At 56.4% G+C, this 26,935-nt stretch overlaps 1 protein-coding gene and 1 non-coding gene across 12 annotated transcripts; both read right to left on the bottom strand.

Annotated features, from left to right (window-relative positions):
* Positions 1-882: 882 nt before the first annotated feature.
* TRNAW-CCA (transfer RNA tryptophan (anticodon CCA)) lies at positions 883-954 on the bottom strand. Its single transcript has one exon. It is a non-coding gene; the product is annotated as a tRNA-Trp (tRNA).
* A 1,427-nt stretch (positions 955-2,381) lies between these two features.
* BLACAT1 (BLACAT1 overlapping LEMD1 locus) lies at positions 2,382-24,308 on the bottom strand. 11 transcript variants are annotated; one of them, XR_010082891.1, is made up of 5 exons: positions 17,030-17,542; positions 15,608-15,859; positions 4,866-5,044; positions 4,340-4,393; positions 2,382-4,305 (listed from the first exon to the last, which is right to left on the bottom strand). XR_010082891.1 is itself a non-coding variant. In XM_063418137.1 (4 exons), exons 1-3 carry the CDS (start codon positions 17,098-17,100, stop codon positions 4,903-4,905), a joined length of 465 nt encoding a protein of 154 aa, XP_063274207.1. In that variant the 5' UTR covers positions 17,101-17,542; the 3' UTR covers positions 2,382-4,393; positions 4,866-4,902. The 11 variants fall into 11 exon arrangements, 9 of the variants coding, with proteins under 9 accessions (XP_063274207.1, XP_063274206.1, XP_063274212.1 ...); XR_010082890.1 differs by having other exon boundaries at positions 4,340-4,397; positions 17,030-17,535; XM_063418137.1 differs by having other exon boundaries at positions 2,382-4,393.
* Positions 24,309-26,935: the final 2,627 nt, after the last annotated feature.

Here is a 26,935-nt window from a genome sequence, read left to right as displayed (position 1 = left end):
ATTTCCATTGATTCCCCAGCCCAAAGGAATAATTTTAACGATTTTAACATTTGCACAACCACCAGGGGCAATGGGGGAAATAAAACATCCCCAAAATCAACCCCGGGAGGGTTTAAGGAGCAAACCTGCCTCACTCAGCTCATTTAATTCCTCTCTAAACCTTTTCTGGATCAAAAAACTTTCCTTATTTCATGTTGGAAAATCGAGGAATCGAGAGAGGATAAAACCAAACAAACTCAGTGAGATCCACGTGGTTTTTATTTCTATTTCAGAGGCTCGGGACAGGCCACAAATGACTGAAATTAGTGTAGAAAAATGAAGTTTTATATGAACAGAACCACCAGCACTCCTTTCATCGAGGCCTCGGAATGAGGAAATTTTGGAAATAAATATTTAAAGTTTTAAAACATCTAAATATTTATAATATGGGCACGTTGATGAATATTCCCAAGGAAGCCTCAGGAGCAGGTCCAGCTTTCCCCACGGCTCCCCAAAACTCGGGATGGGCACAGATCAGGAGATCCCTTCATAACCCGAATTTAATGTGAAATATTCAGCATTTGGGGAGAATTTCTTCCGACGCTTTCCTCTTCCAGGGGGACAAAAAGGAACCGCGGGGTGAGGTCAGAGCTTGGGGGGAGCTCCGCTCACCCCGCGGGTTTCGGGGGGCTCGGGTTGGGGACCCCGCAGGTTTGGTGGTGAAATATTCAACACTCGGGGAGAATTTCTTCCAACGCTGTCTTCTTCCAGAGGGGCAAAAAGGAACCGCGAGGAGCGGTCACAGCTTGGGGGGAGCTCCGATCACCCCAAACCTGCGGGGTGCCCGCCCCGATCCCCGAAATCCGCGGGGGGAGCGGAAAAAGGGAGCCCCGAAGGGCGCCGTGACCCCGACGTGATTCGAACACGCAGCCTTCTGATCTGGAGTCAGACGCGCTACCGTTGCGCCACGAGGTCTCGGCAGCGCCACCTCCGCCCTAGCGGGAAAACCCTTAGCGCCGTCCTCGCGCTGCAGAGCCTCGGGAGGCTCCGTGCACCGGGAATGTCCCGCACACCGGGAATGTCCGGAATACCGGGAATCCGCACACCGGGAAGCTCCGGTTATCCCGGGATGGCCCCGGAGCAGCGGCCGCGCCCCTCCCGCGCCGCCCTGAGGGGGCTCCGAGCCCGCCCGCCGCGCTGGCCACGCCCCCTCCACACGGCCACGCCCACAGAAGTGTGGGCTGTACCACCGCCCGCCGAGGGGTGGCGCGGCCTCGGCGGCAGCGCGCTGCAGCGGGGAGGAGGAGGAATCCCCCCTGCGCCGCGGTGGGCTGTGCCGGCACGGATTTAAAGGGGCCCTCCCTGGATCCTTCCCTGGATCCCTCCCCGGTGCTCCTGGATCCCTCCCTGGTGTTCCTGGATCCCTCCCTGGATCCCTCCCCAATGCTTCTGGATCCCTCCCTGGATCCCTCCCCGGTGCTCCTGGATCCCTCCCCGGTGCTCCTGGATCCCTCCCTGGTGTTCCTGGATCCCTCCCTGGATCCCTCCCCAGTGCTTCTGGATCCCTCCCCAGTGCTCCTGGATTCCTTCCTGAGTCTCTCCCCGATGTTCCTGGATCCTTCCCTGATTCTCCTGGGTCCTCCCTGATGCTCCTGGATCCCTTCCTGGATTCCTCCCTGCTGGTCCTGGATCCCTCCCTGATGTTCCTGGATCCCTCCCTGATTCTCCTGGATCCCTCCCTGATTCTCCTGGATCCTTCCCTGATTCGCCTAAATCCCTCCCTGATGCTCCTGGATCCCTCTCTGGTGTTCCTGGATCCCTCTCTGATGTTCCTGGATCCTTGATTCTCCTGGATCCCTCCCTGATTCTCCTGGATCCCTCGCTGATTCTCCTGGATCCCTCGCTGATTCTCCTGGATCCCTCGCTGATTCTCCTGGATCCCTCCCTGATTCTCCTGGATCCCTCCCTGATATTCCTGGATCCCTTGCTGATATTCCTGGATCCCTCCCCAGGGAGGGCAGGGAGAGCCAGGAGATTCCCCAAACCCCTCTGGGAATGAGGAACACCCCAGGAGTCGATGGATCTCACAGGAAAATCCTCCAGGAGAGCGATAAATCCCAGCCAGCAACGCTCGTTAGGATGGGCCCAGTAATTACTCAAATTAACGAGTTGGAGTTTTTTTCCCATCTGACTTCCAAAGCCGTGGGCTGGGAGTTTTCCTGACATCCCAGGAATTGCTGTGGGCTTGGTTTGTTCTTTAATAACCCCTGCAGCCAACCCATTCCCCAAACCCAGAAATTCGCATTTCAGGGCTCTTTTGGGGCATTTCAAAGAACCAGCCAAAAAAAAGAGGGAGCAAAAACCCTCAGCTCCAAACGACCATGAAACCCACACTCCAAAAATTATCATAAATATTGAATTTATTTGTTTGTTTGATTGAATATTTATTATTGTGTTTAATAATATATGTATTAATAGCTTTCTTAATTAATTTCTTAATTCCTCTGGCATAGGAATTCCTATAGGAAGCGCTCTGTCTGTGCGTGGAAGATGCCTGTGCTTATTTACAAATGTCACATTTATTTTTCCCTCCCTACAAAAAAAAACCCCAAAAAATAAATGTACAGTACGGATTCCTATGGCTCCTGGTGCCGGGAGTCTCCCGAGGATCATCTTGGGAGTCCTTTCCCAAAGAAATCCGGGCAGCAGGGATGAAAAAAAGGACAATAAAAAGAGATTTAATGCTTTGATCGTGTCAGGAGAGGCCGCGGGGAGGGTTCTGTGCCTTTCCCTCTTTGCCAGGGATCGATCCAGGCTGGAATCAGGAAAATTGATGGGGTGGAGCAAAATCCTGAAGCAAAGCCTTAGGCTTAAGCAGGGCTTTGTTGAGTCAGGGCCTGCTGCTGAGCCTGGCTTTGTTTTTGCTGGTTTTTTGTGTTTTTTGCATAGGAGAAACCTGGAGAAACAGGAGAAATCTGAGGGATGGGAGTCAGTCCAAGCTGATTTCTCTATAATTAATATTTTTCTACACATCTCAGTGTCAGATTGTCCCTCTGGATTTATCCTGGAATAAAACAAGGCTGGAATTCCACCCTTATCTTGATCATTTCCAGAGCAGGGATCAATCCCAAATTGTTCAAATCCTTTCACATTCCCGGTGTGGCCACCACAAATCCTTGTGCAAAAATAAAGTTACATTCAGGAAATGCCCTTAGAGTTCCATCAGTTTCCTTGGATTTTTTGTTTTGTTTTTTTTTGGCTTTTTTTTTTCTCCCAGAGCCAAGGGCAGCGCTGGGGATGCGAAGGTGGAATTGGGGAAGTTCTGCTGATGTGCAAAAACAGAAATCAGGGCAAAGTCAGCATTTTCCCAACGCTTCCCCGGCCCCACCTGGAGCTCTGTCCTTGGGATAAAATCCAGAAAAACACCGAGTTTTGGGACAGCCACAAATTATTTTGGCCTGTAGGAAGACTGGAAGAAAATCCTCCCCGTGGAAGGGAGAAGGGATGGCTCTGACCTGGTGGTTCCTGGGGAGAAAAATATTAAAAAAGGAGGATTTGGGGGGTTTTTTTCCCTCTTGGCTGCCACCCAGGGTGCAGGAATTGCCCTGCCTGGGGGACACCCAGCCCAAATTCCCAGTGGGATGTGAGCAGGGGGCAGCTCCGAGGGATCCTTGGTGGGATGGGATTAAAGGAGGATTATTGCTGGTGGGAACAAATTCATCTTTGGGGGTACAGCTCTGCTTTCCCAGGGAGCTGGAGGCTCCGTGAGCTCCGGGAATCCGTGGCACGGGAGGGATTTGCAGGAATTCCAGCCGGGTCCGTGATGGGGAGGGTCCTGCATCCCTTCCCGAGGGAAAGCCGTGAGCAGCCGGGGCTCTGCTCCCTCTCCAGAGCTGGGAAAATCCTTGGAAAAGCCCTTGGAAGTTCATTGCCACTGCCACCAGCGGGATTTGTCTGCTCCAGCATCGCTCAGGGCCGGGCGGTTCTGGAGCAACGGATCCGGAGGCAGCAGGAATTCCCGAACCGCCAGCAAATCCCGAGGTTTTGGGGACGCCAGGGATTGTCCCGGGGACAGGGAAGGAGGCAGGGACAGAGCAGGAGGCCCTGCCCGGCTCTGGGCTCTGGCAAGGACAAGGTCTGGGCCGATTTTGGGGATTTTCCAGGTGTGTCTGGCTGGAGCAGGGGCGGCTCGGCTGGAGCAGGAGGGAATTCTTGGACCCAGGCAGGGACACCGAGGTGACATCATGGAGAAGGTCACTGCAGCACCACAGTGACATCGTGGGCAAGGTCACTGCAGCACCGGGGTGACATCCTGGGCAGGGACACTGCAGCACCAGGGTCACATCCTGGGCAGGGACACCGGGGTGACATCCTGGGCAAGGTCACTGCAGCGCTTCGGCTTTTCCCCTTCGGCCTTCCTGGGGAGAGGGAGGGGAGAGGAAATAATGAGAGAAACTGTGGGATAAATGGAGAATCTGGGATAAATGGAGAATCTGTGGGGTAAATTGAGAAACTGCAGGGTAAATGGGGAATCTGTGGGACAGAAGTGAGAATCTGTGGGATGAAGGGATCTGCTGGATAAATGGAGAATCTGTGGGGTAAATGGAGAATCTGCTGGATGAATGGAGAATCTGTGGGGTAAATGGAGAATCTGCTGGATAAATGGAGAACCTACAGGATAACGGAGCAGATGAAGCAGCTCCCCCTGTGCTCCCCCAGCCCCTGATCGCTCAGCTCCCCTTCCCCTGACAAGCCCCACCCCAAACACTTTGGGTCAGCCCCCGGAGCCCCTCAAAACCTCCCCAGGCAGGGCAGGCAGAGATAGGGAGCTGCTCCTGGGAGAGGGGAGAGGAGGAGGAGGAGCCCCCCCGGCAGTCCTGGCGTACCGAGGGGACAAGAGGGGTCCCGGGTGGGATCTGCTCCTCACACGGCCGTCTCCTGCCCCCCGCCGGCCTCTTCTTTCTTCCTCTTCATCTTGCAGAAGCCATGGAGGCCACAGAAGCAGGCGAAGGTGAACTGGGGCATCACCCGGGGCAGGGGAGGCTTGGGAGCGGCTCCGGGAAACCTGGAGGGGGACAGGGAGAGGAGTCAGGGCAGCAGCTGGGGCAGGAGAGCCCCGAAATCCCCAAACTGGGACATGACCCTGGACCAGGACACGTCCATCCATCCATCCCTCCATCCCTCCCTCCCTCCATCCATCCATCCCTCCATCCATCCATCCATCCATCCATCCATCCATCCATCCCTCCCTCCATCCATCCATCCATCCATCCATCCCTCCATCCATCCATCCATCCATCCCTCCATCCATCCATCCATCCCTCCCTCCATCCATCCATCCCTCCATCCATCCATCCATCCCTCCATCCATCCATCCATCCATCCATCCATCCATCCATCCATCCATCCATCCCTCCATCCATCCATCCATCCATCCATCCCTCCATCCATCCATCCATCCATCCATCCATCCATCCATCCATCCATCCATCCATCCATCCATCCATCCATCCATCCATCCTCTTCCCTTTCCCCTTCCCTCCTTTTCCTGTCCTTCCCTTCCCTCGTTTTCCTTTTCTTTCTTTCTTTTCCCTTCCTTCCTTCCTTCCTTCCTTCCTTCCTTCCTTCCTTCCTTCCTTCCTTCCTTCCTTCCTTCCTTCCTTCCTTCCTTCCTTCCTTCCTTCCTTCCTTCCTTCCTTCCTTCCTTCCTTCCTTCCTTCCTTCCTTCCTTCCTTCCTTCCTTCCTTCCTTCCTTCCTTCCTTCCTTCCTTCCTTCCTTCCTTCCTTCCTTCCTTCCTTCCTTCCTTCCTTCCTTCCTCCCTCCCTCCCTCCCTCCCTCCCTCCCTCCCTCCCTTCCTTTTTCCCCTTTTCTATTTCCCCTTTCCCTTCCTCTCTCCCCGAGTTTCCCACCCCACCAAACCCGAGCAGCTCCCAGAGCTCCGGAGCCCCGGGATTGTCCCGGGATTGTCCCGGGATTGTCCCGGCCCAGGGGCAGCGCTGGCGGTTCCGGCACAAAGAGGCTCAGCTGGGACCCAATTCCCGCTCTTTGTGTCCTTTTTTCCCTTTTTTTTTTTTTTTTAGATAAAATCGTGCCCCAAAGCCCAGCCCACAGCACGGCCCGACAGCTGCAAAATGTAATTATGCAAACACAAGGTTGGGGGTTTTAAATAAATAACAAATCCTGGCAGAAATGCAGTCTGAAGGGAAAGTTTCATTCGCTCCCTGCTTGAATTTTGAGCTTTTCATCAAATCCCGGAATCCCGGACTGGTTTGGGTTGGAAGGGACTTTAAGGCCCACCCAGTGCCACCCCTGCCGTGGCAGGGACCCCTCCCACCCATCCCAGGTTGCTCCAAACCCCATCCATCCTGGCCTTGGGCACTTCCAGGGCTGGAATTTTCCCTGGATGACCTTCAGTGCGGTTTGCAGATGATTTTACCCCAGCAGGGGCCGTGCTGGTGCCCAGGGGGGGTCTGGACTCGGATCAGATCCCACCGGTGAAATGGGCACAAGGAGCTGGCGGGGTCTGGGGCTCTGTCACCTCCTCAGGCTCGGGGGACACCCCCAATTCCCCATCCCACAGCCCTGGAGGGGTCCGGAGCATCCCTAAATCCCAGCAGGGCCAGCCGGGAGGAGGAAACGAAGAAGCGGGAGCAGGTGGAGCCACAGCGGTGACAGCGGTGACAGCGGTGACAGCGCCGGGGGGCGACGCCACATCCCCCCTTCCCCTTTGCCCCTTCCCAAGGGGGTCCAGCTGCAGCACAAAGCCCGGAACGAGGCCTGGGATCCCCTCCTGCGGCCTGGGGACATCTGGGGACCTGTCCGGGGGTCCCCGGGCCACTCAGGCCACCCCTGGAGCCCCCAAATTAGCGGGGCAGCGCCTCTCAATGAGCGGCCGCGGCTCTTTGTGCGGCGCTTTTTGTGGGATGGGAACGGGGAGGGGGCGGCTGGAGGGGTCCGGGGGGATGGGGATGGGCAGGGGGGGACAGCGGGGACAGCAGGGACAGCGGGGACAGCGGGGACACCTCACCTCCCTGCCCTGGCGCCTCCGGGGAACGCGCGGCTCCAGCTGGAGCAGGGAAGGGGAGGGGAGGTGGGCACGGGGGGAAAACGCGGGGGCTGCTCCGACCCTCCTCTGGCCCGCCCTCCCCTCGCTCCGGGGGTGTTTAATCACCGAATTTTTTGGCCACAATGCCCACAAAACCTCCAGACCTCCCAGGCAGCTCCCATGGGGTGCCCTGTCCCCCCTCCATCCTTCTGCAGACACAAAAGCACCCCGAGAGCCTGGGGGGTCTGGCCGGGACCCCATTAGGAACCTATTGAGATATTTTCGGGCTTTTCAGGCTGACCCTGTGCCTCCCATTGAGGCGGGGGACAATGATGAATGAGCTCCGGAGAATGGAGGCAGCCCAGCTGAGGCTGACGCTCCTGTTCCCCCCTGAAAAGGTGGGGGGAATAAAAAAAAGGGATCCTGGAGGAGCAAGGAATAATTAAAAAATATAAAAAACCCGAATTGGACCGGCTTGGGCAGTGCTGACAGAGCCCTGGGTGATTTGCAGGCTCCCCCCACCCAGCCCCGCGCTGCCCTTTCCATTCAAGGGGAGAAGATCCCCGGGATAAAACCGGAGAAAACGCGCGGAGCATTAAAAATGTAAAGCTAGAGAATTCTCTTTAGTCGGCTGCATCACCCCGGGCCGTGTTTGTCACTGTCACGGTGATGAATTGGGAGCTGCCTGCAATCAGCGTGCTCGCTTTAATAACCGCGCTTTCCCTGAGCATGGAAAAAAATATAAAAAATAAAAAATAAAAGTCTTTCTGGAGCAGCTGGTCCGAGTCTGTTCCTTAACCCAGCAATTCTCATTTTCCAGGGACTGACAGGATGTCCGGGAAGCCGCTGGCAGCAGCAGGGGAGGGCAGCGGGGGTGGCAGGGCTCAGCTCTGGTGACATTCCCAGGTGACACCGCCAGCCCCAGGCTTGGGATGCTCCGGGATCTTTCATTCCTGCCGCTTTTCCTCCCTCTCCCTCAGCTTCTCTATTTCTGGGAGACGCCCTCGAATTAACTTTTTAGCGAATGGGTTGGAAAAAACGATGAGTTTTGCGTTTGAACCCCCGGGTTTCAGAGCTGCCTTTTGCTGCCAGCCTGGCGGGGTTTTTTTTTCCCTTTTTTTTCCTTTTCTTTTTTTTTTTTTTTTTTCCTTTTTTTTTCCTTGGGATCATTTGCATTGGAAATCGGGGCTGTGTTTTTCGCAGGGAGCCGAATGGAATTAAATTGTGATGAAACAGAGGGAAAAAAAAAATCATTTAATTCGCCTTTCGTGATAACTGCTCCATCCATACCAAGCCAAGGTTTTTAGGAGGGAGTGACAATTTTGGGTCATCAGCTTGGTTTTTAAAATCCACTGAGCAGAACACCCGTGGAAGGGTCCCTGGGCCTTGCAGGGATCCCCTCCTGATCCTTGGGTTTTTCTGGGGGATGCTCCATGCACAGAACTTTGCCAGGGATTTTTGTTCCTTTGGTTTTTTAAGCTCCAAAGTTGAGCTCCTGCATCCCAGAACTCTGTGTTGGGACATCCTCTCCCTGTGTGGACACAACCCCTTCCCCACTCTCATCCTTCTCCTTCTCCCAGCCCTAAAATCCATCCAATTTAGTGTTTTTGCAGCCAAGTTTTCAGACCCGTTATTTCCTACCCTGGATTTTTTTTCCCTCAAAAACCCAAAAAAAACCCAAAAAAAAAAAACCCCAAAAAACCCCCAACAAACCCAAAACAAAACAAACAAACAAAAAAAACCCACCAAAAAACCCAAAAAACCCCAAAAATCCCACCAAAAAAAAATCAAAAAACCAAAAAACCAAAAGAAAGAAGAAGAAGAAAAAAACAACAAAAACCAAAAAACAAAACAAACCCACAAAAAACCACCAAAAAACCCACAAAAAATCCACAAGAAAACCCCAAACAAACAAAAAACCCCCCAAATCTCGGACATTTCTCTGCTTACAACCAATCCCGAGCCAAAGCCCCACTTCAAAGCTGCTTCTCTAATGAGCAGCCGAGCATTAAAAAACCCAACAAGAGACAGAGGAGGGGATAAAACCGCCCTGAAAAGCAGCACCATCCCTTTAAGGGGAGATAATGAAGGGAGAAGATGTTGCCTGGCGTGTTTGCAGAGAATCGCTAATTAAAACATCGCTTCTGTAAAGTCTGCTGATCCCATTGATTCTTCCCCCCACACAGTTAATTTGCTGCTGGCGAAGGCAAAGTCGCCAGGGTCCTCATTATAAAAATTTCACTGGCTGCAGCTAATGGTTGTAATTAATAGGTGCAATAAATTTCAAATGGGCAGCCGGGGTGTTCATTAGCTCGGGGCTGACTCAGCACCGGTGGCCTCACCAGTTCCTAAATAATCCATTCCCAGGCAGCCGGGAGGAGGAGGAGGAGGAAGAAGGTGCTCGGTGGCACAACTGGTGCAGCTGTAATTCCCCACCCAGGGAATTACAGCTGCAATTTATCCAGGACAAATAATTCCAGGATTTTTGTCCTTTTTGTCTCTCTCTCTTTTTTTTTTTTTTTTTTTTTTTTTTTTTTTTTTTTTTTTTTTTTTTTTTTTTTTTTTTTTTTTGGGGGGGAATTGTCAGTGCAAACTTCCTGCAGCTTTCCCCAAAATCCCAGATTTGGGGTGGGATCGGCACTCGAGGACCTGAACCCTCTGAGGGGAAACATCCAACAGTGACAATTCACATCCAGGCATGGATCAAACCCAGGCTGGGGTCGGGGATTTGGGATTTAATGTGGATTTTAATTTCCTGCTTCTTCTCCGAGCATCCTGAGCCAGGCTGGAGCTCCAAATTCCTCCAGGCTCCTGCTGAACCCCTGGAAGATCCCATGGGAGCACCGACCCGCCCGGAGGGGCCTGGTGTCCCACAGGGCCACAAGTTCGATTTAAAACTCAGTTTTTCTGTTCATTATCATCTGGTGTAATTAAAATATTCATAATTGGTACTCTCCCCCAAATTATCCCCCGGCACTGGAAGCAGCGGGGCTGGACCCAGCAGGAAGGGGCTGCTGCTTCCCTGAACCCTTTGTCCTAATCCCAGATGGAATTTGGGATCTGTTGCCCCTCTTCCTGCACACTCCAAAATTTGCAAAATTTGGGGTCGGGTGCCTCTGTGCCTGCACATTCCTGAGACAAAATTTGGGTGGAATTTGGGATCTGCTGCCCCTGAGCCTGCACATTCCAGAACTTGGGCTGAATTTGGGATCTGATGCTCTGTGCCTGCACATTCCTGAGCCAAAATTTGGGCTGAATTTGAGAGCTGCTGCCTTGAGCATCCACATTCCAAAATTTGGGTGGAATTTGGGAGCTGCTGCCCCTGTGCCTGCACATTCCTGAGCCAAAATTTGGGATCTGCTGCCCCCAGGGCTGCCCAGGGGCTGCTGTGGCAGCGCGGGGGCTCCGTGTCGGGACAATTCCCACTCCTGGCAGGACAAGCCCGAGCCTCTCCCACTTTTGGGATGCTCCAAACCCAGATCCCGGCAGGAACCCGGAGGGGGGATGCCTCCCTCCCTCACGGCGCTCATTAGCTCTAATTAACGCTCTCCCATCGCTCTTGGGAGCTCAGGAAGGACCTGGGGGTGCTGGAGGGGTCCTGCTGCTCCAGAATTTGCCTTTGCTGGGAGTTTTTGGGGACAGAACCACCCGGGAATGCCCTGGAGTTCCTCCTCCTCCAGCTCCCCTCAGCCCAGCGCTGGGATGCACTGGAATTTCTTTTCAAAACCAAGATGCTTTGAAGATCCCCGGCCCATCCTGCTTTTTCTGGCCTGCCAGGAATGTTTGATCCCCCGGGGCCCTGCGGTCACTGGAAGGTGCCCGGGAGGTGACGCCGGAGCGGGTTGGGAGCTCCTCCAGGGAACAGCGGAGCTTTCCCGAGGGGTCCTGCCCAGGATTTCTGCTCCTGGGGGATTCCTGGGAATGTTCGAGGAGGGGGAGACCCATCTGTGGGGTGGGGTCTGCGGTGTGGGATCAGCAGGAATGGGGTCTGTGGGATGGGGTTTGTGGGATGGGATCCCTAGGAATGAGTCTGTGGGATCTATGGGATGGGATCTGTGGGAATGGGATCTGCAGGAATGGAGTTTATGGGATGGAATCTGCAGGAATGGGGTCTGTGGGGTGGTATCGGCGGGAATGGGGTCCATGGCAGTGGGATCTGCAGGAATGAGGTCTGTGGGATGGGGATCTGTGGGAATGGGGTCTACAGGAATGGGATTTGTGGGAATGGGATCTGTGGGAATGGGGTCTGTGGGATGGGGTTTGTGGGATGGGATCCCCAGCAATGGGATTTGTGGGAATGGGATTTATGGGATGGGATCGGCGGGAATGGGGTCTGTGGGGTGGGGATTTGTGGGAATGGAATCTCTGGGAATGGGGTTTATGGGATGGGATCTGCAGGAATGAGTCTGTGGGATGGGGCTCCTGCAAGCCCCTGACCGAAAACCCTCATTCCAGGCTCCCTCTCCCTCCCTGGCACCCTCATTCCAGGCTCCTTCTCCCCTCATTCCAGGTTCCCTCTCCCTCCCTGGCACCCTTATTCCAGGCTCCCTCTCCCCTCCTTTGCACCCTCATTCCAGGCTCCCTCCCCCTCTTTGCACCCTCATTCCAGGCTCCTTCTCCCCTCATTCCCGGCTCCCTCTCCCTCCCTGGCACCCTCATTCCCGGCTCATTCCCGGTTCGGAGCAGCCCCGGGGCGGGGGCGGAGGGGCCAAGCCAAGCGTGTCCCCCTGAAAGGCTCGGGGCAGGCATTGTCACGGGTGAATTTTCTGAATGAGCAAATCCTCATTAAAAAATAATTAAAACAGCCTGGCGAGATTGGCTTAATTCCTTTCATTTTGACGGATGGTGTTTGGTTTTGATGATTTATGTGCCAGCTCTCCTGCTTTCATTGTTGCAACTCATGGGATTTCAAGATTTTCTTCCTTCCACACCTCCTTGAGTCATGGGATTACAGCTGAACCTCAGCTTTTTTTCCCTTTTTTATCCCTCCAAGGACTATTATTTTTAAAGATGCATTCCAGGCTGGTGAAATAAACTTGAAAGCCTGACACCCAAATGAGTCAAAGCTCAGGAAGTGAGAAAAGAAAAACTAAAAGAGAGAGAAATTGCTCATTTCCTGCTTGGTGAGGGGGGGGGAACCCCACGAGGTTGTTGGGGTGGTCTTGGAGGTGGTGGGGGCTGTGGGAATGGGGTGGGATCTGTGGGAATGGGGTCTGTGGGGTGGGATCTGTGGAAATGGGGTCTCCAAGAATGGGGTCTGTGGGGTGGGATTTCCAGGAATGGGGTCTGTGGGGTGGGATCAGCAGGAATGAAGTGTGTGGGATGGGATTTTGGGGGTGGAATCTACTGGAATGGGGTCTATGGGATGGGATCTGCAGGAATGGTGTCCCTGGAAGTGAAATCTGCAGGAATGAGGTCTGTGGGGTGGGATCTGCAGGAATGGAGTGTGTGGGGTGGGATTTTGGGGGTGGAATCTACAGGAATGGGGTCAGTGGGGTGGGATCTGCAGAAATGGGATCTGCAGGAATGGGGTCTGTGGGGTGGGATTTCCAGGAATGGGGTCTGTGGGGTGGGATCAGCAGGAATGAAGTGTGTGGGATGGGATTTTGGGGGTGGAATCTACTGGAATGGGGTCTATGGGATGGGATCTGCAGGAATGGTGTCCCTGGAAGTGAAATCTGCAGGAATGAGGTCTGTGGGGTGGGATCTGCAGGAATGGAGTGTGTGGGGTGGGATTTTGGGGGTGGAATCTACAGGAATGGGGTCAGTGGGGTGGGATCTGCAGAAATGGGATCTGCAGGAATGGGGTCTGTGGGAATGGGGTCTGAAGGAATGGGGTCTGTGGGATGGGATCTGCAGGAATGGGGTCGGTGGGATGGGATCTGTGGGATCTGTGGGGTCTGCAGGAATGGGGTCTGTGGGATGGGATCTGCAGGAATGGAGTGTGTGGGGTGGGATTTTGGGGGTGGAATCTACAGGAATGGGGTCAGTGGGGTGGGATCTGCAGAAATGGGATCTGCAGGAATGGGGTCTGTGGGAATGGGGTCTGAAGGAATGGGGTCTGTGGGATGGGATCTGCAGGAATGGGGTCAGTGGGATGGGATCTGTGGGATCTGTGGGGTCTGCAGGAATGGGGTCTGTGGGATGGGATCTACAGGAATGGGGTCTGCAGGAATGGGGTCTGAAGGAATGGGGTCAGTGGTGTGGGATCTGTGGAAATGGGATCTGCAAGAATGGGGTCTGCAGGAATGGGATCTGTGGGTTCTGTGGGGTCTGCAGGAATGGGGTTTGTGGGGTGGGATCTGCAGGAATGGGGTCAGTGGGACGGGATCTGCAGGAATAGAGTGTGTAGGATGGGATTTTTGGGGTGGAATTTACAGGAATGGGATCTGTGGGTTCTGTGGGGTCTGCAGGAATGGGGTCTGTGGGGTGGGATCTGCAGGAATGGGGTCCCTGGCAGCAGGATCTGAAGTACCCCCTCCTCTCCCACCCCAGCAGACTTTGTCTTTGCACATTTAAAAAGTCCCGATCTGCCAGGCCCTGCCCTGTGATTAAATCCATCCTCATCTCCCTCTCCTGGCCGCCACCTCCCCTCGCCACCCTCGTGACACCGGCAGGGCCACGACCTCCTGGGAGCCCTGGGGACAGCCCCTGCCTGGCACAGACGGGGCTGGGGGCACCCAAACTTCCCCGGACCCCCTGCTCCCCCTGCTCAGGGGCCACAAACCCTTGGAAACACCCTTGGAAATGCCCTTGGCCTCTTCCCGGCGCTTTTGTTCCCGGGTAGATGCAGGTGGGGACGCTTTGAACCGTGTGGGAAAAGCTCCGAAAAGCCAAAGAAAAGCCTCTCAAAAGAAACGGGGACGGCCCCGCCACCCCCGGGCGCCTTTTGTGTCCCCACCCCTCTGGCCGGGCCCTGCAAGGCTTCAGTGCCCCCTTTCAGTGGTTGTTTGAGCCCAAATAAACGCGGGGGGTTCACGGGGGGCTCAGGGGGGCTCACGGGGAGCTCAGGGGGGCTCATGGGGGGCTCAGGGGGGCTCGGCGAGCGGAGGTGCCTGGAAGGTGGAGCCCCTCCCCTGTGTAGCCCATGGCTTTTCGCCCTACATGAGTTCGGGAAAGCAATCACATAGGAATAAAAAGCCATAGACCACAGCAGGGGGCTTAGCCAGGATGAGCCGGGAGCCTTTGGGGAAAGGGGAGGGGAAAGGGGAATAAGGGGAATAAAGGGGAAAAAAAGACTCTTTGGGCTAAGCTGTCCTCCCTCCCCGTGACCGGCTGGGAGCAGGACCCCAAAACCAAGGGGGGATCCCACCCCAAAACCAAGGGGGGGTTCCACCCCAAAACCAAGGCAGGTTACCCCAAAACAAAGATGAGTTCCCACCCCAAACCAAGATGAGTTCTCACCCCAAAACCAAGATGAGTTCCCACCCCAAAATCAGGGTGGGTTCCCACTCCAAAACCAAGATGAGTTCCCACCCCAAAACCAAGGTGAGTTCTCACCCCAAAATCAGGGTGGGTTCCCATTCCAGAACCAAGATTAATTCTCACACCAAAACCAAGATGAGTTCCCATCCCAAAACCAAGGTGATTTCCCACCCCAAACCCAAGGTGGGTTCCCATCCCAAAACCAGCCTGGGTTCCCACCCCGAACCCCCCTCAGCACCTCGGGGTGGCTCCTCCTCTGTTATCCCCTGGCCAGGAGTGATCCCAGCCTGGAATGTTCCCCTCTCCCAGCAGGGAGCTGACCCCGGGGGAGCCGTGAGGAGCTGGAATTGCAGGCACGGCTCAAATCCCGCGGTGCCGCGGCCGGAATTAATTGCAGCGTGCCCGGGGAGCAGCCAGGGAAAGGCTGATTTCCCCTCTCGTGGTGTCCTGGCCACGGCCCCAGCTCATCCCTGTCGGCACCTGGCATCCTTTCCTCTGTGCCGCTTTTCCAGAATCCCAATAAATACCACAAACCCGGAGCTTTCCAGCATCCCAACAAACCCGGAGCTTTTCCAGAATCCAAATAAATACCACAAACCCGGAGCTTTTCCAGCATCCCAATAAACCCCACAAACCTGGAGCTTTTCCAGCATCCCAATAAACCCCACAAACCCAGAGCTGTGGCCCGGGCAGCTGCTCCGGATCCGCACAAATTCCCACCTGCACATCCCGCGTCCCTCTCCGAGCAGGAGCAGCTGGAGCTCAGGGGATAAATCCCATTTTCAGACAGAAACGCTCCCCTCGGGGCTGCAGCCTCACCCTGTCCCGCAGCTGGGTTGAAAATCTGATTTTTGGGGCAGCCAGGGGATTCACCCGGGGGAGCTGAGCAGGAGCTGCGGCCCCGCCGTGGCCCCGCTGCCCCCGCAGCTCACCTGGCTGCGGGTGCTGGGCCAGGTTCACCCAACAGAGCCGCCTTTGTGGGCTCAGACAAAGGCCCAAAGAAAGGCCTGGCTGCCAACCCTCCTCCCTCTCGCTTCCCCCCCTCCCGGGGCCTTCTCGGGGGAGTTTCCATCTCTGGACCCACCAAAAAGAGGCGCTGGGGACAGGGTGACGCGTTTCGGGGTGGCCCTGATCCCTCGGGAGAAGCCTCTGCGCACCTGGGGAGGCTCCTCGGGTGGCACCGGGGGTGCCCAGGTTGTCCCTGGGAAAGCTCCGGCCTCTGCTCCCTCCCCCTGCCAGGACAGCGCTCCTCATCAGCCGCCGTTAATTGCCGGGAGCTGATGAGGTCAGGGAGGGAGACTCCCTTCCTCGCCAGAATCCTTGGGAAATCCAGGCTCTCGAAGCCGCCAGGATGGGAGGCAGGGAGGGATTTTGCTGTGGTTTGCAGCAGCAAAGAGCACGGCTGTGACCTACAAAGCGAGAGTGAGCTCCTGGAGCGCCCGGCAGCCCGGGGCTGGCGTCTTCCCAAGGTTTTCCCTGTTTTATCTCCCGTGAATGGTGAGGAGAAAGGGCCACCATGTGCCCCACCTGTGACACGGCCACGGCCCCCTCCAGCCCCTGCCCAGGATGCTGTCCCCTCCTGCCATCCCAAAATCCCAAGGAGCATCCCTTGATCCCAAAATTCCGTCCTTGTGAGCAGGTGCTGCACTGGGGAGATCTTTTGGGAAACCCCCCCAGGGGTGGGGGGCACAGCAGGACCCCCACATGGACATGTGCGTGTCCAGCACCCACTCACCCCCAATCCCTACGGATCAGCCCCGATCCCTATGGATCATCCCAGATCCCTATGGATCAGCCCCGATCCCTATGGATCTGCCCAAATCCCTATGGATCATCCCCAATCCCTATGGATCATCCCCTATGGATCTGCCCTGATTCCTATGGATCAGCCCCGATCCCTATGGATCATTCCCTATGGATCATCCCCGATCCCTATGGATCATCCCTGATCCCTATGGATCTGCCCCAATCCCTATGGATCAGCCCCAATCTCTATGGATCAGCCCCGATCCCTACGGATCATCCCTGATCCCTATGGATCTGCCCCAGTCCCTACAGATCATCCCCGATCCCTATGGATCATCCCCTATGGATCTGCCCCGATTCCTATGGATCATCCCCGATCCCTGCGGATCAGCCCCGATCCCTATGGATCATCCCCTATGGATCATCCCCTATCTCTACGGATCAGCCCCGATCCCTGCAGATCTGCCCCGATCCCTATGGATCAGCCCTGATCCCTATGGATCTGCCCCAATCTCTATGGATCATCCCCTATGGATCTGCCCCGATCCCTATGGATCATCCCCTATGGATCTGCCCCAGTTCCTACGGATCAGCCCCGATCCCTGTGGATCAGCCCCAATCCCACGGTGGACAGGGACAAATCCGTCCGTTTGTCCACCGTGGCTCTTTGGGACGCGGCCCTGCACCACCCAAGGCCTTCCCAGGGCTGTGGCACCTGGCAGGGCGCAGGCTGCCGTCCCCAGCGTGGCACCACGAGGACACCTGTCCCCGCCAGTGCCACCGTGCCCTGCCCAGGAGCGCCCGGAGCCGCCGGCCGGGCGCGCTGAGCTCACCTTTGGCAGCGCGGCGCGGTCCTGGCGGGAAGGGCCCGGTGCCAGCCGGGACAGGGCTGGCACAGCGGCATCGCCCCGGTGGCATCGCCCTCACCGTCCTCTCCTCCTGCTCGGGGGGGTCACCCCGCTGCTCCCAGGGGTCTTTTGGACCCCTCCCCAACCTTTCTGTGGCTGCCACCGCCGAGGCTGGGAGGGCTGTGCTGCGAGGGGCTGGGAGCGGGGAGGGAAGGCCGGAGGGAGGGAGGGAGCGGGGTCAGGTATTTCTCCATCCCTGCCTCGGCAGGGCCCGGTAACAAAGGCGCTATTGAACTGCAGCCGCTCCGGTCTGCGGAGCAGAAACCTCTTGTATCTCCTCGGGTGCCTTTGATCCGCCTCCCCCGGTGGGACGGGGATTACTCATGTCCTGCCGCTCGGGCACCGCTGCCAGCGCGCCACCGCCGGCGGGGACAAAGCCCGGAATGTCCCAGCGGCATCAGGCACCCTTCGCTGCCCTTCCTCTGCCCTTCCTCAGCGTCCCCAAACCCTGCCCGCACCTCGGGGGATCCGCGCTGTGCTCAGCCGAGCGCAGGGGCGGGAGGAGCCGCGCTCCGCGCCTCGCATTCCTCTCCTGTAATTAAAGCCGGTGCGCTGGGTGGAGGGGGAATTTCCCAAAGGGTTTTACTGGCGTCTGGACAAGGGTCAGACAATGAGAACATTTGACAGGGTGCCCAAATCCGCCGTATCTTGGATACGCTCGAAGCCTCCCCCGTGCTGCTCCTCGTCCCAGGCGCTGCTTTGGGGGAGGTTTGGGCAGGTCGGGAGGTGGCGGCGGCGCGGGGGGAGCTTGGGGACTCTCACAGAACCCTCACAGCCCGGCCAGGCTGCCCCAAAAATACCAACGCTTGGAGCAGCGCAAACCCCGGCACCGCATTCCCGGCGGGATGCGCCTGGAACTCCCGGGGAGAGGCACCGAGCGCTCCTCGGAGCCTCCCAGCGCTCGGATGGAGGCTTTGAAAAGCGCTTTGCTGTTCCGGCAGGTCCCTGCCCCGCTCCCTGGGGTTCCAGGGGCACTGGGGGCTTGTCCTGGTTTTGCCATCCCGGGGGATGTTTGAGATGCTCTGGAGCCATCCCGGTTTCCGAAAAGCTCTGAAGTGCCTTTGGAAATCCTGGTCCCTTCTGCCTCTCCATCTGCAGAAACCCCCGGGTGCTCCTGCAGCACCCAGAGAGGCTCCAGTGGGAGTCAGGCCCTGGGGTGCCCCCACGGCAGCACCCAAAATGAGGACACCCGAAATTAGAGCACATGAGGGATCCTCAAGAGCTCCCAGCGCCATTCCCGAGGCTCATTCCCGCTTTTCCCAGCTCCCTGCCCCTGTCCCAGGTGTGGGGAGAGCCCAGGACAGTCTGGGGCTGCCCCTAACGAGAGATAAATAAACCATAAATAAACCATAAACAAACCATAAATAAACCCCCCGAGGGCAGGGATGGACAGGAGGGATGGACAGATGGACAGACAGATGGATGGACAGACAGAGCAGAGCCCGGAACACCTCATTTTCCACGGAGTTCCACACCAGTTGCACCCCAAGGAGGTGGAACATTTTGGGGGATCAGCTCCCTAGCCCCGGACTGGCTCGTGCCCCATCAGGCCCCAAATTCCTGGTGGATTTTTAAGCTTTAACCCTCAGATTCTGGGGAGCAGCTCAAACCAGAGTTTGGGCCACGATCCATTTTCGAGCTGTCCTGACAAGTGTCTCCAGCCTGATCTCAGATCTCCCAATCACATTCCCGAGGCGCCCGGGATCACGAATTGGGGATTTAGAGAATATTTGTCATTGTGACAATGTCATTTCCCAGCCTTTCCCTCGCCCTCCAAGCCATTATGCCCAGACTTTTTGGCTTCATGGGAACATCTCCCGTGGGAAAAGGAAGGCTCTGGAATATTTGAGGTGCAGCTGAAGGTGCACTGGTTGTCTGTCACTCCTACATCCCATGCACGGGGTGATTCCGGGGTTATTTGTGGGTTTTAATCACTTTTCTCATCACCACCTGATTTCCTACCGAGAGCTGCTTGAACAGAACCCAGATCTTTGCAGAATTCCCAAGAAATCTTCCAGGAATAAAAAAAGGAAGCTGATAAAAAGGAGGAACCCCCAGAACCTGCAAAGCTCAGCAGGGCAGAGCCCCCCTGCTTCCCTGTGGAGCAGAGGATGAGACCACAGCGTCTCCAACACATTTTTGGGGGAATTCCAGGGAAATGAGCCCCAGAAATCCCAGTTTTTAGCCCTGGCAGCATCACAGGCAGAGCCCAGCTCCCTTCCCCAGGATGCAGCCACGGAAAATCCACTTTGGGAAGGGCCCAACCTCTCCTGATTCTGCGGGTGCACACACAGCCACAGGCTCCTTCCGGAGCACGGAATCCAAACTGGGGAGCTGCTCCCGTTCCTTTGGAGGAGGGAAAAGAAATCTCTCACTGCTGGCTGCTCCTGCACTTCATTCCATTGGGATGTTCCTGCCCATCCCTCTCCGAGAGCGCAGACTTTGCTCCCTGGAGAGGTTTTTCTTTTCCAGTGGGAATTCCAGGCTTTCCCTACATCAGGAATTTCTGTGGAAGTGGGGCTGAGGGGGACAGCGGTGTCCCCACACCGGGCAGTCCCACAGGAGCGGCTTTTCTGTCGTGCCTGAGGTGGCAGAAATATTCCCCCAGGACAGGGCTGAGCCAGGAGGGAATTTTTGCATCTTCAGGTCATTTGTCCCACTCAGCTTCAGGCTCAAAACCAGCCTGGAGGAGCTGCAACCTCTTCTTCCCACTTTTCCAGCCCTCCTTCCCTCTTCCCACATCTCTTATTTTAGGTGAAAAGGTTTTTCTTTCTACCAAGAGAAAAAATATCCTCCAGCCCTAAACAATTTCGTTTCTCAGCTTGCTGGAAAAATTCAGGATAAATTAATTTCTGTTTGACCCCTTAGTGCTCTGCAAACCAACAAATCCATCCTGAGCAGGGAAGTGACTCTCGGAGAAGGAGTCAAAAAAGCACCCCATGATCCCAAAATCACCCCAGCATCCCAAAATCATGGCTCGTGCATCCCAGGTCACAGCCCAAACCCCAAACCCCTCTGCTCAGCCTCGCTGCCCTTTGCCAGCTCCTCCAGATTTATCTCCAGGTGAAGGGTGGGAGAGGTAGAGAGGGAAGGGACGAGACAATGACCCAGATCTGCTCCTGCTCGCTCGCCATCAATTCTCCCACGGAGCCCATTAGGGGAGAGGGAGCAGCAGCTCAGGAGCCCAGGTAAGGCCCTCACTAACGAGATCCTCCCGGGCCTTTCAGACATTCCTGGTCACAGATATTTCAGCTCCCGCCGCCCCGGCTGTAATTAAGTCTGGGCTGTGAGGCAGGAGACGCCGCAGGAGCTGGGGAGGGGGGGATTTGTCTCGATTTGCTGGAGCTGCCAGGGGATGGTGAGGGATGGTCTGGATCACGCAGGGATGGGGGATTGATGGTCTGGATTTGGATCTGGATCAATGGCCTGGATCAGGGCAGGGATGAGGGGTCAATGGTCTGGATTTGGATCTGGATCAATGGTCTGGATCAGGCAGGGATGGGGATTGATGGTCTGGATCAGGCAGTGATGAGGGATTGATGGTCTGGATTTGGATCTGGATCAATGGCCTGGATCAGGGCAGGGATAGAAGGATCAATGGTCTGGCTCCAGAAGGGAAGGGGGAGGGGTCAGGGGTTGATGGTCTGGATCACTCAGGGATGAGGGATTGATGATCTGGATTTGGATCTAGATCAATGGTCTGGATCAGACAGGGATGGGGGATTGATGGTCTGGATTTGGATCAATGGTCTGGATCAGACAGGGATGGGGGATTGATGGTCTGGATTTCCATCAGGCTCGATGGTCTGGATCAGACAGGGATGAGGGAGTGATGGTCTGGATTTGGATCTGGTTTTGGATCTGGATCAGGCTGAATGGTCTGGCTCCATCAGGGATGGGGGGTCAGTGGTCTGGCTCTAGGAAGGGTCAGGGGTCAGTGGTCTGGCTCTGTGAAGGACCAGGGGTCAGTGGTCTGGCTCTGTGAAGGACCAGGGGTCAGTGGTCTGGCCCTGGCAGGAGCTGCAGCCCAGCCAGGCTGGGCAGTGCAGGAGCTGGACCCTACTGGACCCTGCTGGACCCTGCTGGACCCTGCTGGACCTGGTGAGGAGGTCCCTGCTCCCCTCAGAACTCCAGGAACTCCTCCTTGGAGTTCTTCAGCCCATCTCCTCTCCCACTGGAGGGAGATGGGCTGAAGGGACCAGCTCAGGTCAGGAGTGACCAGAGCAGAGGGAACAAAGAGAGGGAGGAATGATCTGGGGAAGGTGAGGAAAGAGCCCCCTGGGGCTGCAGGGCTTTGTCCAGGGGTAAAAGGTGAAGGTAAAACCGTCCTCTCCACAGGGAGCACTTCAGGGAAGAGCCTTCAAACCCATCTCAGGTGACCCCAGTAACTCCAGGGACAATCTCGGGAAGAAAAGAGATCAACCCTCCTCCCACTCACCCACCAGGGCTGAGTGCTCCAGCACAGGCACGAGGGGCAGTGATTGGGGATTTAGAGAATATTTGTCATTGTGACAATGTCGTTCCCCAGCCTTCACCTCGTTCTCCAAGCCATGATTCTCAGACTTTTTGGCTTTATAGGAACATTTCCCATGGAAAAAAAAAAAAAAAAAAAAAAAAAAAAAAGAGGATCCAGCACATTTCTTGGACAGCTGAAGGTGGTTAAGCCCCACACAGCTTCTGCTGCTCTCCCAGGGTTTAGGAGTCCCTGTCTGGGTGCTGAGAGGCCAAATTTGCTCTGGGTTTGGGGTTTCAGGGTCCCGCTGAGAGCCAGGCCCAGCTCTTGGACCACGGCTGGTACAACGGGCAGGGGAGGTGTGGGAAAGCGGGGCTGGACTCAGAGGCAGGGCATGGATCAGCTCCTGGAGGGGGAGCAGGGCCATCCCAGAGCCCGTGGGACAGCCGGGACACTGGGGACATCCTCGGAGCCAGCCTGGGGGAGGCAGATGTGGCATATTTGAGCCCTGTTGTTCCCTGTCATTCCCTGTTATTCCCTTTTAGTCACTGTTTTTCCCTGTTATTCCTTGATGTTTCTTGTTTTTTCCCTGTTATTCCTCATTATTCCCTGTTACTCCCTGTCGTTCCCTGATGTTCCCTGTCTTTCCCTGTCATCCCCCATTATTTCCTGTTATTCCCTGTTGTTCCTGGTTATTCCCTGTCATTTCCTGGTTATTCCCTGTCATTCCCTGTTGTTCCTGGTTATTCCCTGTCATTTGCTGTGGTTCTCTGTCGTTCCCTATTATTTCCTATTCCCTGCTATTCCCTGTTATTCCTGATTATTCCCTGTCATTTCCTGGTTTTCCCTGTTATTCCCTGTTGTTCCCTGTTATTTCCTGGTTATTCCCTGCCGTTCCTTGCTATTCTCTGTTATTCCCTGTTATTCCTGGTTCTTCCCTGACATTTTCTGGTTATTCCCTGTTATTCCTGGTTCTTCCCTGACATTTCCTGGTCATTCCCTGCCATTCCCTGCCATTCCCTGCCATTCCCTGTCATTCCCCACGTTCCCTGTCCCCAGCATTCTCCCGTCCTGCTGGCACAGCCTGGCAGGAATTCCAGCAGGAATTCCAGCAGGAACCCCCCTGGAGCCAGCGTCCCTTCTCCACCCCGGGGCTGCTGTCCCCTGCCAAGGGACAGCCACACTTGCAGGGGCCCCAGCCCCGCGGGGACACCCCAGGGCGGGGTGTGAGGGTGTCCCAAACCTGTCCCCGAGCCCCCGGAGCCACCCCAGCCCCTCTGTGCTGCCGGTCTGTCCCGGCTCCCTGGGGACACACAGAAACCGGGAGGGGACATTAATTTTGAGCCGCTCCGGGCACTCCCAGCCCGCTCTAGGAGAGGGCCCCAGGGCTGGGCTCGCCCTCCCCTCTCCTCAGTGGCACTGAAGCTTCTGGCAGGGAAAAATCCTCATTTTTCCTGGCGGTCCGGACACGTGAGAGCACCACACGCACACAGAGCCCCCCCAGCAGCCCCCAAACCCCTGCCCGAGCCCTCGGGACCCAGCCGGGCCGCCCGGACCCCCTCAGCACCCTCGATCCGGTACCACCACACACCTGAACGGACAGCGGGAATCGGGCCACGCCAAAAATTCCTCTCGGCGAGTCCTTAATCCGCTTTTCCCCGGCTGACATCACCGCTCAGGTTGATACACGCGCCGCTTCCCTTATCTTTCTTTGGGATTACCTCATCGGAGAGGACACGGAGAGCCTCCCTCTCCCTCTCTCTCCCTCTCCTCCTTCTCCCTCTCCCTCTCCCAGCTCGGAGTTTGCAGGAATGGCCGGGATGCGGTTCCAGCCCTTCCTCCCGCGTCCCTCCAGGATCCGGGCAGATCCAGGATCCGCTCCGAGCCCTTGGGGAATCAAAGCGAACCCCCACAGGGGCACAGGGGTTCGTCCCCACCGCGAACAACGCCAAGGTCCCGGGGGGAGACAAAAATAAAACTTCAATCCGTCCGCGGGAACACCCATGGCGAGCCTGGAACGCAAGAGTTAACGAGCTCACGTGTAATTAACGGAGAACTACGCTAACATGTGTTGCATGGAATTCTCTGTCAACATAAATAGTGGGGATACAGCGCGGATACACCCCGCGCCTCACAAATATCCGTACGGAGATGAATTTTGGCCAGTTCAGGGTTATTTTCACCCAAAACAAAGCCGATCTCATTATTTTTTTTTTTCCCCAAGCTCCCCGGCTGCCCGCAGAAGAACAGAACCACAGCAAGCCACAACGGCGAGAGAATTAAATGGGAATATTCCCGCATTTTCAGCTCGGGATGCTCGGGATGCTCCGGGCCGGCACCCGCGGGGGCTGCCCAGGTGAGGCCGCCGGGAGCGGGGGGCTGCAGGTACCTGCGGGCTGAGCCCCCGGTGCCCCCGCTCGCCCTCACGCAACTCCTGCAGGCAACGCTCCAGACAAAGAAAACCAGAGAGAAAAAAAAAGAGAAAAAAACAGAAAAAAAAAAAAGAAAAAAGCCGTCTTACTTTTTTTTTTTCTCCTTTTTTTAAGTTTTTTTTTCCTGCTTTCTTTTCCCCCTCCCGCCGCCTCACCCGCGGGACTCCAGCGATTCTTCCGGGGGTCGCGGATCCTGCGGAGCAACTTCAGGAGGCGCCGGGCGCTGCTCGGAGCCGAGCGGAGGCACCGGGGAGGGCTCGGCCGCAGGAGAAGAGAAGGAACAAAAGCGCCGGCGCTGCCCGGGCGGCGCTGAATAGGTGCCTTCCTAATTGTGAAGGGGATTGCGAGGCTGTGTGTGGCTGCGGGGCGGGAGGGGGCGGGAGAAGGGGCCATGGGGAGAGGCCTCCCTCCCTCCCACCCTGCTGGGGCCGGGCTGCCCGCAGCCCCGAGCCGAGCTGGCGCATAAATTATCCCCCGGCTCTGCATCTCCATCTCCCGCCGCCCGAGCCGCGCATCCCCGGCAATTTCCCGTTCCCCGCACGGTGGATGCGGTGCCCAGGGCAGAGCCCTCGCTGTCCCCCGCCCTGGGCAGCGATGCCGCCGCTCCGCCGCTTTTCCCGGCTTTTCCCGGCTCTTCCCGGCTCTTCCAGGCTCTCCCAGCTCTTCCCGGCTCGCCTCTCTCCCGCTTTCCCCCTTCCCGCTTTGTCTCCGGCCCCGTCTCGCAGCCGAGCAGACACAAAAGAGCCTCTGACCTGGGAGGAGAAATCCTCTTTTCCAGGAAAAAAGGGAAAAAAACCACCCGAGGTCTCCGGTGCGCGCTTGGAGCAGGCAGGGGAATTAAAAATCGCCGGGCTAGCTCGGAATCGGAGGCAGCGTTGCTCCGCTAATGAGTGTAATTAGCGGGGTGAGGATGGAAGCGGCTCTCCCTGCGCCTTTCCCCCTCTGCCCGCACTGCCCGCGCTCCTCCACAGGTTTTTTTGGGGGGGGAAAAGGCGATTTCCCGCTGGCAGGAGCTGCTGGGGCAGGAGCTGTCCCCGGGTGCCTGAGGCACCAAACACCGGGGCTCAGACAGGATTCAACCCCGAGTCCTCCGGGGCTTGGCAAAGAAAAGTCGGGTTTGGGACTTTTTTTTTGGACCTTTTTTTGTTGTTTTTTGCTCCTTTCCGAGGCTCGTTGCTGTCCCTCCACCTCAGCTCTCCCAAATCCCGGCCTGTCAGGGGAAAAGGGGGGATCCAGAGGGGATTCAGCCGGGCTGGGAGCCGGATCCTCCTCCCGGGACTGAGCCCGGAATTTCCTCACCCGGGCCGGGCCCGAGGGCGCTGCTCTGCCCCGGGAGGTTCCTGAGGAGGCACAAGGATCCTCCCTGCCCCCTAAATAACTCCACAATCCCAATTTTAGCTGTGGATTTTCCCTGCAGGGGTGTGGGAGCAGGGCCCATCCTGCGCATCCTTCCCCTGCACAAGGATGGGACACCCGATGAAATTCCCCTGACGGGGCAGCTCATTAGCTGATGAGCCTAATGAGCTGCTGGGGCTGTCCAAGGAGCCAGGAGCGCTGGGATGGGGCGATAATGCTGGATGCGGGATTGAGGGAGCAGGAGGTCCAGGCAGGCCAGGAGCTGTCAGGGAGGGCTGAGCCGCCCCCCAGCATCTGCTCCGCTCTGACATTGTGCTGGCTCGGGCTTTTTTTTTCCATTTTTAATTGTCTTGATGTCCCTCATTTGCATAATCCCCCACAAGGCAGCGCGGCGGGACTTTCGCTCCCAGCTAATAAATAGACGACAAAAATAAACGTGTCATGTAAGATTTGCTTCCATTCCTTGCCTTTGTGAGGGAGCTTTCACCCAGGGATGACGCTGGCGGCGCGGATCTCACAGGAGCTGTCAGCCCGGCCTTCCCCTCGCCCCTGGTGCTCAACTTTGCCAGATGTTTTCGGCAGCGAGCAGCAGGAAAAGGCGGCTGTGGAACGCCGGGATGTGCTCCTGGACACCCAGGGATTGCTCCCAAAGCTTTTTCCCCAAACCCCTCCACCTCAAAAACCTCCCCCAGCCCACCAAAATGTTCCTTGCAGTGGTTTTTGATGGGCAGGCAGGTGCCTGAGGTGGTTTATTTTGGGAGTGTTTAATTCAGAATTACGGAGCGCCGTGGTTTCCTCGCCTCCCCAGAGCCTTGCCCGGCTCTCCCCTCACGGTGGTGTTGAATTACTGATGAAATTCGCTCCCCAAGCTGAGGAAAAGGAGCGATTGCTGTGCCCTGAATATCCAAGTGGGCTCACCAAAAGTGTGTTTGCTGCAGGAGGATTTCCCCCTTGGTTTGAGGGGATTTTATTTGTCCCCTTTCAAGAAATTGTGTGGATGGAGCTCGGGATGTTGATGGGAACAGCAGAGATCCCACCCCAAAACAGCCTCAGCAGGCTCCGAGTGTCAAAACAAGAGTTTAAAGTGAATTTGCTGGGTGTTCTCCCAGGACGGAGCTGGGCTGGAGGTGGGAGAGCTGCTGGAGGATCCCTGGAATCCAGAGGATCCCTGTGAGGATCCCCAGAATATCCCTGGAATACCAGGCCTGTGAGGATCCCTGGAATCCAGAGGATCCCTGTGAGGATCCCCAGAATATCCCTGGAATTCCAGGCCTGTGAGGATCCCCAGAATCCTGAGGAGCCCTGGAATCCAAAGGATCCCTGGAATTCCAGGCCTGTGAGGATCCCTGGAATCCAGAGGATCCCCAGAATCCAGGGGATCCCTGGAATTCCAGGCCTGTGAGGATCCCTGGAATCCAGAGGATCCCCAGAATCCAGGGGATCCCTGGAATGCCAGGCCTGTGAGGATCCCTGGAATCCAGAGGATCCCCAGAATCCAGGGGATCCCTGGAATTCCAGGCCTGTGAGGATCCCTGGAATCCAGAGGATCCCCAGAATCCAGGGGATCCCTGGAATTCCAGGCCTGTGAGG

This window comes from Prinia subflava, chromosome 23 (genome assembly GCF_021018805.1).
Source record: "Prinia subflava isolate CZ2003 ecotype Zambia chromosome 23, Cam_Psub_1.2, whole genome shotgun sequence".
Taxonomy (NCBI): Eukaryota; Metazoa; Chordata; class Aves; order Passeriformes; family Cisticolidae; genus Prinia; species Prinia subflava.
The sequence above is the reverse complement of the archived record's forward strand: the minus strand, read 5'-3'. Positions and strand labels throughout refer to the sequence as shown.